Raw genomic sequence first — 13,301 nt, forward strand, 5'->3', positions numbered from 1 at the left:
TTCAAGGACGGACTGCCCGGTGCTGCACTATTTACTGTCCGACAAGACAAGTTGACGCCAAGCTAATATCTTAAATTAATTTTCCAGTGTTATTATTTTACATGGAGAGCGTGGAACATGAAGATACCAAAGCAAATGCTCCTTCAGTTATCGACCGATATTACACACGCTGGTACAGAGCCGGTAAGTAACGTCCATGTGAACGTGTCTCATCTATACTTGCTAAGTAGCTAAGCTAAGTGAGCTAACGTTAGGTGAACTTAAGTGTTCAGGGGGAGATGGCGTTAACTTTTAGTTTTAGTCTGAATAGATGGGGTTTTTTTATTTTGCTTTTAATGTCACGAACACCTTTTTTCATTTTTTGTTTTTAGACATGAAGGGAAAGCCATGCGAGGACCATTGCATCTTACAGCATTCAAACAGGTAACAGGAGGTTGACCAAGTGACCATGAGTCACACCAATTGCTATGATTCACTGTATGTTAATGGACCTTTTGTATGTTTGATTTGGCTAAGATTTTACGCTGGATGCTCTTCCTGACGCATGAGAGAAGACAGGTGGTGAATTAGGGAGTGAGAATAGCCATGAAAAAGATGAAGAGTGGAAAGGAAGTTGGTCCAGAAGACATACCCGTGGAGGTATGGAATTGTCTTGGACTAAGATTTGTTTGGCACGATCTTGGAAAGTCAGAGAATACCTGAGGAATACAGAAGACGTGTATTGGTACAGATTTTCAAGAACAAGTGTGAGCTTTAGTTACTGCAGAGGGGTAAAGTTGATGAGCCATACCATGAAGATATGGGAAAGATTTATTGAAGCTATGTTAAGAAGAGAGGAAGTACGCTAAGAAAGAGCACTACAGTTACAAATATGCTTTGAGAGTGATGAAGGAGTACAGGGAAGGTCAGGAGTTGGATCAAGAAAAAGAATGTGATACAGTGCCAAGAGATGAAGTGCGGTACTACATGAGGAAATCAGGGGTAGGAGAGAAGTATGTGAGAGTGGTGCAGAACATGTATGAGGACCGGGAGACAACAGTGAGGTGTTTGGTAGGACTCGCAGATGAGTTCAAGGTAGCAGTGGCATGGCATGACATCACCACTCTGAGCCCCTTCCTTGTTTGCAGTGGTAATGGACAGGTTCACAGATGAGGTCAGCCAGGGGTCTCTGTGGACTATGATGTTTGCAGACAACATTGTGCTCTATAGGGCGCAGGTGAAAGAGAACCTGATAAGGTAGACATACGCATTGGTGAGAAGAGGGATGAAAGTCAGTTGACGCGAGACTTGATATATGTGTGTGAATGAAAGTGAAGACAGATGGAAAGATGAACATGCAAGGAGTAGAGGTAGTGACAGTGGAAGAGTATAAATACCTGGTGTCAAAAGCAACAGACAGCACAAAAAAGAGGTGAAGAAGAGAGTGCAAGCGGGGTGGAGATGAATGTCAGAGGTGATTTGTGGCAGAGTGATAGCAGCAAGAGTGAAAGGGAATATTTTTCTGATCGTAGTGAGACCTACTATGATGTATGGTTGGAGACGGTGGCTTTGACAAAAAGACAGGAAGCTCTGAGCTGGAGGTGTTAAGATTTTCATTGGGAGTGACCTGAATAGACAAGATTAGAAATGAGTTCATTGGAGGGACAGTTCAAGTTGAGTGGTTTGAAGAAACCCCTAAAGGGAACAGCTAAAAGAAGAACAGCAGCTTAATGTATTTTGTAGGCCTGATCATGACTAAGTGGAAGTTTTCTCAGGAAAGAAATTGAGAAAATGGGGAATAATAATAATTTGATTCTACATTACACTGTATTTGTTACACGATGTAATCCCTGCTCGGTATGAGTGATTTTTATCACTTCTACATCAGTATGTCGCTAGAGAAATATAGATTTTAAAAGGAGCTTGATAGATTCTTAAAAGAATGTTTTTCTTGGCAGAATATGTGTCATCACTTTAGCAGAGACTCACCCAATTCTACAAAACGGACGCACAATCAAAAGCATCAATTACCAGATCAGTAATGGCTGCAGTCGGCTGGAAAATAAAGTCTCTGGGAAGTCCAAGCGGGTAAGTTAATAAAGCTCTGGATTTTGGTCTGTGTGCTCGTACATTTATCCTAACATTCCTTTTTTGGCCTGTACGACAGGGGGGACAGTTCCTTACTGATTTTGCACCGTTATGCAGGATAACATGCACAGATGAAACAGAGTACACAATCTACAGGTAAAAGTCTGTCTTTGACTGTTAAAGTATATATTTATCTTCCACGTGCTCATACATCTTCATCACTGGCTGGTTTAGCTGCATTCGGGGTCGTCTTCTGGAAGTCAAAGAGAACATTTTAGAAACTCCGAATCTCTTGCTGGAAAAGGTAAAACCTACAATTTTACCTTACACATGTAAATGTAAAGTACATTACATGTCATCTTTAACATGTCTCCATCTGCATACTATTACTGCGTACTGTACCTTTTTTTTTTTCCCTGTTAAACACCCTTACATGAGTAGTTGACATTAATTTAGCATACCTGATGGTGACACGGCTTCATATGCCTATGAGGAGATTAGATAACACTAGTAAAGATTCATAAACACATGTAACAATGCTTGGTTTGTCAAATCTCTACAGCCATCCACCGAAGGATACATCGCCGTCATCCTGCCAAAGTTTGAAGAGAGCAAGAGCATCACAGAAAATCTTCTAAACAGAGACGAGTTTGAGAACATCGTCTCCAAACGCAGCTCTGCCCAGTCCCAACCATCTTGACAGTTCCCCACATTCCTGCCTTATTCAAGCCCGTTCTATTGTGGGAGAGTTTCTTTCCCTCATGCACTTAAAAGTTAGCAGAAGACTGAAAGGCTTTTGTTTATAATGAAGCACTGTGTATCTAGGTTATTCTATATTTTTCCTTTTTTAAAGTGTTTAACATTTTAAGGATCCAAGAAGCAGTCAGATTTCAAGTAATTTGCCTATGCTTGGATTTGCCAATTTGATAAATATAATAAGGAACTAGTAGAACGCATGAACAGTGGCTTTTATTTTCTTGTTACATACTAATCATGAGTTTGAAGTATTTCTGTCGAATATAAAGAAAGACAAACAATAATTTAAGAAAAATATTGTTTATTTTTTTGTGTCACTTTTAATAACCTTTGAATCGTCAAAAGAAACGGTGGTCCAAAACTAGATACGATTTCGTCACATCTCTGGCGGCACTACGTTACCCAGCAGTCTTAGCTGCTCTCACTGTACAGTGATTCTCTAAAGCTTCCTGTGTGGTTATACATTTCATTCATTCTAACTCCCTCTCCTAGTACCAAAGTGATTACCTCGGGATACATATGCTTCAAGTACCAAGTAATATATACCATTTAATACATAATGGTCTGTTAGGCAGCTTCACAATGATAGTCTTCATAACAAGTACACTTCAAGGTTCCACTTTACACGTGTGCCAGTTCAAACTTGTTTCATTTCTTTGAGAGAAAGTATGCCATGTAGACTGGTTCGTATAATTCTCAGGACAATATAAACAGAGGTTCGATCAAGTCGAGAAACCCGGCTTAAATAAAAGTGTCTCCATTAACACTGGAGGACTATGTTTTATATTTTATAACAGTAAGAAGACGCAAGAACAATCGTATTTGGCATTTGTTTTTGTTTTTTTGCATTTTCCTACTAGCATGGCACATGGGGAATGTCGTACAATAATGGCTATTAGACATCCATTGCATGTTATGTAGTGTGGTCAGCTTGTAAAACCTAATGTAAATGAGGTGCTCAATATAATGCAAGTGATCGTGGTGTACTGCTGTGGCGCGCATTACAAAGAAAGTGTCACATTACAAGGCTGTGACCACAGGAGACTCAAACACGGGGGTTTGGTAATGATGGCGTCATGCATTGTGGATCTTAATTTTACTTTTTTTTTTTTTACATAACTTGTGCAACACAATTACAGAACACCACAAAACACAGAGGCTTGTCACACAGAGGCACATAGTGAAGACAGATGTATGGCTGAGCTGAGCATCAAGTGGAGTTCTCTCCTGACTTTTAATTAGTTTATTAATTCAGAAGCAAGAAAAAATATTTAAAAAAATAAATAAAAATAAAAAAATCAGGTTTGTGACAGGCCTCACTTTTTTTGAAAACTTTTTTTTGTGTGTGTGTAGTAATAACTCCATCTTGTGGACTGGGGTGGAACTGGTGCTTCAGGTGAAACGCTACCTTGGATTAAATCAACCTCAGTGGGAAAGAGAGCATAGACTTGCTTTTCCTTTTTTTTTCTTTTCTTGTGCAAACATCATCCAGGCAGGAAATGCAAATTCCGGTTGAGCCAAGTCAACCATCTTTACCAGACTAGTACTGAATGATGGATGGGGGTGGGGACTGGGGCTATTTCTAAGATCATATTTTCTCCAGAGAGGTGAGGTCAGCTATGTGCTGCTTTATCGGGAAGAGTGGACAAAGGAAGAGATTGCCTGGGATTATTTGCTCTCAAGGAGGTTGAGACCAGCCATGTGCTGCTCCAAAGATTTAACGCCAAATCCGTTGCTGTTCTTGGTGTTGAGAGCTCCTTCCTCTTTGACAGGTGTGGATGCGTCTTGCCTTTCTCTCCAATCCTGTGGGGAACTGAGGCTGTTCCTCTCTGACTTGTACTGAAAGTAAATGACACAGGAGAGTAAAAGTGAAAAAACAAACAAACGGCAAAATACAATGGCTCATTTCTAACTGTTTATACACACAAAGCTGACATAATCAATATTTTTATATGAAATATTGATTGCTTGTACTGGAGTCAGTTCTTTTTATGTTGCTGTGTTTATGTTATTAAAAAAACCCAAAAAAAACTACATCACCAAGGTTTTTTTTTTTTTCAGATATTAGTTATGGAAATCTATAGCATCTCTGGATGCAACTTTAAAGCGTCTTGAGGCAACTGTTTTATAAATAAAACTGAATTTAATTGAACTCACTACCTAGCCGGTAACATAGCACTCCTTCACGCGCTGGTGTAGATGCGGTCACTTGCGGCTCTCGAAAATCATGATCATTTAAGAAAAGAAAAAAAAAAAAAAAAAAATTGTGGAAAAAGAAAATCATGATGTGTTGAACTTAAAGCCCAAAGAGAAGCTTCGAGTAAAAAGTTGAGTTGCCAATGCCAGCTGCAGCTTTCTGCTTACAGTCTACGGTTTGATCTTGTGAATGTGCTTCAGTGGCAATCAGTCCAACAACTGACACCTTTTAGCTTCAACAAGGATTTCAGCTCAAAATCGCAGACACTTAGCAACTCACTGGAGACTTTTTTGATAGACAGCAAAAAAAGGAGGCAAAGATATTGACCATCCCCTGCAAAACATAGCTATAAATGAACACAGGCGCTGCTGTATATCTGCTGCGTGCTAAAAATAAAAGGTACATGTTTGCAAGTGTCAGCGTGCTGTGATGTTTGCATATGTATCTGGATAATAAGATCTCCAAGCTTTTTCTATACTTTCATATATATGTTCAAGCTGCCTGTCAATAAAGTGTCCAGGTCAGTGGATGTCACCTTTCTATTGAGCTTGTTACAGCATGGCAGGAGGGAGAGGACCACACTCAGGATGCTCCTGGTTGCCTGAATGAATGAGTCCACCTGAAAGCACAGACGTAAAATAATACATCACTAAGGGTCCACGCATAGAGATTCACTGCAGCAGCAGCACTAAACTACACTGACCCTGTAATTTAACGTTTCCTCATCCATGTCCTACCAACCCCCGTAAGACAGGCTCTCTCTACCGTTCGAGATAAATGATACGGTCGATGTGAAGGTAAAGAGATATAGAGGCGGGAGCCAATACATATAAAAGAGGCACTAATTAATCAGCCTTGAGCATGCTATTCTTCATCGTGTCCTTTTGATTCCAAACCAGCGCCTTTATTACAAGGTGAGCAAAGGCAGCTCATCCCCGTCCAAGGTGCTCATTAATTCCTCATAGACATTCATTAACCCAGCATCCTGCGTTAGATGTTCGTATTACTCAAAGATAACTGAAAGATTATTCTGAAGCCAGTAATGAACACAATTAGTCATGCCCTATTGTGTGTTCAGCGCTTTAATGATACCCATTGGTTGTTGGGGTGATAGTTGTGATAGTGTCAGAGCTTCTTCGGTCCTTCAGTGGAAACACTCTTTATCTGCTTTGTTCGATCTCTGTGATATTACTTATTTAACGTCCACCAAACCGAACAGACTTCAGGCAAAAATAAGTAATTGGTTTTCTTTTTTTCCTAATAAAGAGTGCAGACACTAACAAGAAGAGAGATAAAAACACAGACAGGTGTAGTATGGTTACCTTCTGGAAGGTGGCAGCCTTGCCCTGTACAGGAGTCTTAGCCCCCATCTGCAGCTGTTGGCACAAAGCCAGCAGCTTCTCCATTTCTGTCATCACCACAGTCTTTTCCTCATCAACCAACTGGAACAGAGAGAGGTACACACAGAGGGAGGGTGGGATGTCTTTCAGAACAGAAGACACGGTTGTATAACGGCACTTCGCTGGGAGAGTTAATATGTGCAGACGTTGATAGATTTACTGAACGAGATTCACAGGGCTCGTGGTCAAATACAAATTAAGCATCGGGAAAAGGAGAAGTGGATTAAAGAAAAAGAAGTTTTTTAAAAAAAAGGGCTGCTTGATGTAATCCATCAGCAATAGCCATGATCTGCTGCTTAAGTCTGTTATCCATCCGAGTTAATCCCCAGATCGTAGTCTACACAGATACATGCCACCAATGACCCAAGACCTCAATCCCTTGTCATTCATGCCCAGCAACAACATATAAAACCTCTTAAACCTTAGTAAGAAAAAAAATGCTTAATCTCATCTGCATAATTAGAGCTACACAGATGTGCTTTGTGTGTTTGGTGCCAAAGAACTACAGGAGTGGAGGGTGAGACAGAGGGACTCCATTAGCACCAGTTTGTTTGATGTAATTAATCAGAAAGCATGAAGGAAGCTGAAGAGCCGGGCCTCCTGATTATGAATTGCTCCTGGGCGGTCGCAGTCAACCCACCTCCCCCTCCGCTCTCACCCCCCTCTGCCCATTCACATGTGCGCAAACACACGCAGCCTCGGACACACGGCGGTGACAAATGGCAGTCGTTAAAGGCTGTCAAAAGGAGCCATTTAATTAAACTTGGAGGACCTGAGGAAGAAGTTTGTTGAGAGCTAAAAGGAAGGAAAGCACCAAGGCTACTTTTGTTGAAACTGGAGTCTGAGAGGAGGACAAGAGGATGGTGAAAGTGTGTGACAGCCTTAATTTCCTGCTCTCGCTGTGTGATTTATAAGCCAGACCTGGCACCGTGGCATGCCACAACGTGTGATACGGGTGTGTATTAGTATCGGAGGGTGTGTGTGTGTGTGTGTGCACACAGAGTTGGTTAGTATCTCCCCATTTTCAGGAGAAAATAAACAATTCTTTCATTATTGCTTTGCTATAACGATCTCCTTAGCTCTGTCTTACTACGCTGCAGCCAATCACATGCTACAAGACAAGCAAGAAAATACTGTGCATAAAGTGAACTTCTCTCCTGGTTCATACTCAACTGTATTCATTTTATTTCTACTTGGAAAAAAACCCCTTTTGTTCTTTATATTAGATTTCTTTATAAATGCCTACTGTAGAAAAAAAACATTATTTGGAATTGCATTATATGAATCGTTGTGCTTTGGTGTGTTCAAGATAGATTAATTGCATGGGAATATACCTGAGAGGAAAAAGTGCGGAGAGATGAGCACAGCTGGAGCCCCTCTTCAGAAAGAACCTTAAGAGTAGGTCAGAAAAGAGACAAAAATCAAACAACTTGCGCACACACACAGAAGAAAAACTAAAGCTCTCTTAACTAAAAAGAAGCCTAGTCAGTAAATACTATGATTTTTCTTGGCTCTTCTTATCAGTATGCCTTCCCGTCTCTTTCCCCTCTCGCTCCTCTTCCTCGCTTATCTCCCCTGCTCAACACAAATTGAATAAATCCTGTCTGACATTTCGGTCCCTGATTCTACAAATGACTGTACATTACTGGCAAAGATCCCAGTTCAATAGGAAACACTCGTACGCACAAACCTTGTTACACCATGTGCCAGGGATGGCCGGGAATCTGCCACGCTATATTCCCACTGCACTCATAAATCCCCGTAATGCCCGGTGAAATCTGCATTTCAGGGTCGTGAATGAAGGGATCCTTGCATTTACTAACCTATCGATCTGCGAGCTTCAGCGTGTATCAGGTGGAACTGGACGATAGATGCGTTCATTTACGACTTCAATAAAATAGAAGGAAAACAAACAGAGCAAGCTTAATGAAAAATACCTCAGCTTGATGAAAAAGATCTAGCGTTGTTTTCAACAGTCCCTCCCCTCTGTGGATCAATCATGCAGGAAATAATAAAGAGAAGCTCGGATTAGAAATATGCACAAGGGCAAACATCTTCCAAAGCAATCAACTCTGTTTAGAAAATATCTGTGAAAATACAGTACCGTGCAGAAGTCTTGAGACAAGCCACATTTCTTTATAATTTGCTTCAAATGACTGAAATGTTCTTGTAAGTTTTTAAAGGTGGTCTTGAGCAATAGTTCTCCAGGCTTTCTGAAGGTCTCTAAAAGTTGGTTTTTTGGACATTGGCTGCTTTTTCACTCATTTCCAGTCCAGTCCTTGTACCGGACCATTTTCAGTACAATGTTTTTGCTGTTTATTTGTTAATGGACGTTACACTTTATGAATCATTTAAGCATAAAAAGTCACCTAAATCAAGCGACGAACAAGTGTTGCATCTGCACATAACTGACAACTTAGCAAATTGTGTTTTTAGACACTTTGTTACTAGCAGCCTGTTGGAAAATAAAAAATAAAAAAAAAGTTCCCATTTATAAGTCGAATCCAGAAAAAAAACGTCAAAGATAACACAGTCTGACAGGCATGAAATAGCATTTTTGCACCAAGAGAAGAAATAGCACAGCTAAAAAAAAAAAATACTATCTACAGCAGATGAAAAGTAGCTCAAAGTCGTGTCTTTAAGAAATGGGAACAAAACACAACCAAAGACCTGAGATGCATCTGGACCTTGTTCTTGGTGGAAGTGTGTCTGTCAAGGCAATCCTTCAAGAAGGGAAAGTGGGATAAAAGACTGAGGTGTGCTAAATTACACAAGACCTCAATTGAAAAATGAGTGAGAACGGGTCTTATAGTGTGGTAAATGGCAAATGGATTGGTTCTTATATAGTGCTTTTCTACTTTACTAGAGCACTCAAAGTACTTTATATAACATTCACCCATTCACCTCCATTCATATGGCACTTTTTTCTATGCTTAAGTACTTTCTAACTTTCACGCTGCAATGAATGCATTTGGAGAACAACCTGGGATTCAGCATCGTGCTCAAACTCCTGAGCTACAGCCACCCCAAGAGAGTGATGAATCAAAATTTGAATCTATTGGCTCGAATCACTGTCGATATGTACAGAGGAAGTCAGAAGAGAGCTACAACACTGAATGTCTACATTCATCTGTAAAAACACTGCTGTTGTTGGGTTTGGGGATCTTCTTAAAACACTAAGATCAATGATTAATGGTCTTTGATCAGTCACTTGGATAAATGACGAAACAGTTCTCCCACTGAAAACGCTACGTCCAGATGAACAGAATCAACCTTTTGGGAGTTATGAACACAGTTCACGTTTTTGCAGTACCATTTGGGAAGTGTCTGAGTGGCTTCAGTTTCATTTTTCAGCACGATAATGATCACAGACACACTGCAAATACAGTAAAAGCATACCTGGATAGAAAAACACACAATATAACACTATCAGTCACGGATTGACCTCCCCAGAGTCCGGAGCTCAACATTACTGAAGCAGTGTGGGATCATGTTGACAGACAACAGAACAAAAGGAAGCCAACATCCAGAGAAGAGCTTTGAATGTCCTTTAAGAAGCCTGGAAAACTATTCCTGAAGACTACTTAAGGAAATGACAAGAAAGCTTACCTAAAAGAGTTCAGGTTGTCTTGAAGAATAAATGTGGTGGCATTTTCCTAGCAAAATATAAAGAGTGGTGGCTCAAGACTTTTGCTCTGTATGTCTCTTAAGAGATTAACGGGGATGATTAAGGGGATTGACAACACTGAGCTTTAAAATAATATCAAAAAAATTTGTGTGCGTGTGTCAGTGTGATACTAGAAGGCTACCTGGTGAACAGGTACATGTTGTAGGCCATACTGGCGAGGCTCTGGCTCTGCCGGACAATTTCATGCTCCTGGTCCTCCCACTTTTCCACCTCTGTGTCTACATCTGACGACAGAAGACGAAGTTCCAGACCCAGCTTGGCCATACTTGTCTGCTCCTGGGCACGCAGAAGCGCAAAAGGAAAAAATAAATAAATAAAAAATTTAAAAACCACACAAATCTTTTTGATGAAGTGTAATTGATGTCTTTTTGAAAGTGTATATTAGCCAGCATGGTACTTTTCACTTGTTTACACACTCGGAAAGCCTGTAATCAGCATAATCCTGCTTTCTGTGGCGGTACAGCGTGTGAAAAAGTGCTGCCCAACAAAATTGCAGCACATTACCATACAAACTCGATCAATTCTTCAAGAGAGTGACACAATGTTTCCTAGAGATGAATATACTGCTGCCAAAAGACGGTACAAGATGAGACGTGATGTATTGTGCTGAAAGCCCGAGGATTTGGTGGTGTGTGCGCTACCTCTGCATCCAACTTGACAGCCTTGGCAGTCTTCATGTTCGCCAAGTGCTTCTGTGGAGAAAAAGAGAGCGGTATTAATCAGAGGATTACAAACGTTTGTATCATTGAGACATTTATGAGGATGAATGGTGTGACACTCACCCCAGGTCTAGGAAGTGACAAATAAGGCCTTTTGTCTCCTAGGAAGAAAGAGTTATTGTTGTTATAAAAACAAAAAAAAAGAAAAAAAGACCTACAGCGTGTAAAAGTACTTGGATCTAACTTTCAAACAAATACGTGCACACAGACTTCTGCGCAGCACACGCGAATACACTCGAGTATCTACTTTCTGTCTCTGCGTGTGTGACCGAGTGTGCAAACAGCAGAGCTCGTCAGAGCTGTTGTCCATGACTCGGACACTTCTGGTTATTGGCACAATAATAAATAGAGAGAGTGTAAAAAGGGGGAATGAATACAGGGATGTTCAATGGCATTGATGTTACTCCTTTGATAGAAAGCTTCCCACGGTCTGTGATGACTAATTTTGAAAAGATACATTCATACTGCCTGCCTTAAGTTTTATTAATACTGCTGAAAATTTCAAGAAGAAAATGATTCATCAAGGTTTCTCATAGAATTGGATCTTCTTTTCTTTCCTTTCTTTTTTTTGTCCCCCCCCAAAGTTAAGACACCACAGATGGCACATTGACCTCTACTCCCTTGCCCTTTATAACTCACCCATACTTGTACTCTCCTTTTACCACAACTCACCTGAATGGACACAGACAACCAATGAAGTGATTTCAACTGACCTCGCCTGCCTTCAAAGACGTCGTTGATCTCTCTCAGCAGCAGAGCCATGTCACAGAGCTGCGACTCCCAGGCCTCGCAGAACACTTCCAGGTTCTCCTTTGCAATTTTACTAGATGGGTGGAGAGCCAGCGTCTGGGCTGCTGAGATGATCTGAGCAGAAGAGTGAACAATTCTGATACATTCTACATTCATACATATGCTGCTGTTGATCTAAAATGTAAACCAAGTGCCTGTGAATGAAGCTCATAAATTGAGCTTGTATAACTGTTAAGTATTTAAGGACTTATCATCATAAAATGGGTTCAGGCAGCTAAGTACAGTTCAGCATGACTCACGCTGAAGCAGTTTCACACATATGTAGCAATTTATATCTACACTTCTGGTCCTGACATCAAACTGACGTACGATGTTCGAAAAATTTGACAAATATGAAACATGACCACCAGCGCACTTATTCACCACCTCCCTTCCCCCAATGTCCATCCTCTACAGTGTAGTATTTAATAGCCAATTACCCTCTGGGCCACCCCTGCATTACTCTGGGTGCAGAGAGAGAGAGAGAGAGAGAGAGAGATATCATCACTACCACCCTCATGCCGCACGGTTATTGATTGGCTGACCTTTGAACTTAGGAGCGGAGTCATTACTGTGGAGTCATGTGGGGCCTGACATTAGCGCTGCAAGGCGGGAACATTCTACATTGCCGGATAATTACGGGCATGGATGGTTTCTAAGAGCAAACATAATTAGATCTGGGATGAGGGACTAAGTGGACAGCATGTTCTCAGCCAAGGACTGAAGATGTGGGAGGAAGACGGAGGAGATGGGAAGTTAAGCGTCTACTTTTCCTCCGTATTAAGAAGACTATTACCCATGTTTGATTTTTACACCTGAACCACAGAATGACCAGTTTGACTTAATAGACACACAATTAAAGTGCTGAATGGAACGACCCGTATCTGCAGCTTAATTAAGTCAACTTTTATTACTTACCAGACTCTTTACTCCCATCTACTGCTATTTACACATTCGGTCAAGGGCGTATATTAATAGTGCTGAATTTAATAAAGTAATTATTTATACGGATAATGATTAGACAGATTGTGTTACCTGTGGACCAATGACATGGAAGGTCTCCTCAGCGTGTATGCAGGTGATCTCTAATGGCTCTGTGCCCGACACATGGCACAACAGCCGACACGTCTGGAGTGAAACAGAGATGGAAAATAAAGCTTCTGACACAAAGCATACATGAGGCAATCCCTAAAAAGAGCAGTATGTATACCCCCAGCACAAAAAGTCCACAGCTCTAAATTAAGAATGTGCAATTCTTTTTTAAAATACTTGACATGTTTGTGTGAAGATTGTGACGATCCAGTTTTGCCCTCTCCCACAATGGTAAACAATCCTTCCAAAAAATTCCTGGCTGCAAATCTGAATCAGCTCCACTTCCATTTAATTAATCACTTCTATTTGGACCAATCTCTTAAAATGAGGCCAACCTGGTGAAATTTTCATGCAAATCTGTCCTTAATGTTTTTTGAGTAATTGGTAACAAACCTGTCAGATCACATGACCTTGTTGGCAGAGGAACATGCTAACGGCATGACACTCGGCGGCAAAAACGCAATCATTTGGCCAAATTATTAAAATTATAGACAAATGTCTTGCGTAAACTACCCTTTGTGCTCAAGCATTGTGGAATCTCACCTATAACAAAAAAAATCCCTTCCATTTTCACCAATCATCCACTCGACGTC

The 13,301-nt window shown here is 40.7% G+C and overlaps 2 protein-coding genes across 2 annotated transcripts in view; one reads left to right on the plus strand and one right to left on the minus strand.

Moving 5' to 3' along the window:
* abitram (actin binding transcription modulator) lies at window positions 1–3,104 on the plus strand. The gene is made up of 6 exons (XM_005932930.2): window positions 1–183; window positions 372–423; window positions 1,938–2,067; window positions 2,147–2,223; window positions 2,302–2,371; window positions 2,630–3,104. The coding sequence occupies exons 1-6, from the start codon at window positions 102–104 to the stop codon at window positions 2,765–2,767; spliced, it is 549 nt and encodes a 182-aa protein (XP_005932992.1). The 5' UTR covers window positions 1–101; the 3' UTR covers window positions 2,768–3,104.
* A 1,187-nt stretch (window positions 3,105–4,291) lies between these two features.
* Window positions 4,292–13,301, minus strand: part of ctnnal1 (catenin (cadherin-associated protein), alpha-like 1) — a 54,193-nt gene continuing 45,183 nt past the window's right edge. Inside the window, exons 10-19 of the mRNA XM_005932929.2 lie at window positions 12,652–12,744; window positions 11,541–11,691; window positions 10,891–10,928; window positions 10,750–10,800; window positions 10,230–10,384; window positions 8,358–8,406; window positions 7,755–7,811; window positions 6,343–6,462; window positions 5,556–5,639; window positions 4,292–4,662 (exon numbers count right to left, since the gene is read on the minus strand). Of these exons, the coding sequence (XP_005932991.1) occupies window positions 4,492–4,662; window positions 5,556–5,639; window positions 6,343–6,462; window positions 7,755–7,811; window positions 8,358–8,406; window positions 10,230–10,384; window positions 10,750–10,800; window positions 10,891–10,928; window positions 11,541–11,691; window positions 12,652–12,744 (969 nt within the window). The 3' untranslated portion in view covers window positions 4,292–4,491. The remainder of the gene's footprint in view (window positions 4,663–5,555; window positions 5,640–6,342; window positions 6,463–7,754; window positions 7,812–8,357; window positions 8,407–10,229; window positions 10,385–10,749; window positions 10,801–10,890; window positions 10,929–11,540; window positions 11,692–12,651; window positions 12,745–13,301) is intronic.

Source organism: Haplochromis burtoni, unplaced genomic scaffold (assembly GCF_018398535.1).
Source record: "Haplochromis burtoni strain Fernald_Lab_line unplaced genomic scaffold, NCSU_Asbu1 Contig_163, whole genome shotgun sequence".
NCBI lineage: Eukaryota > Metazoa > Chordata > Actinopteri > Cichliformes > Cichlidae > Haplochromis > Haplochromis burtoni.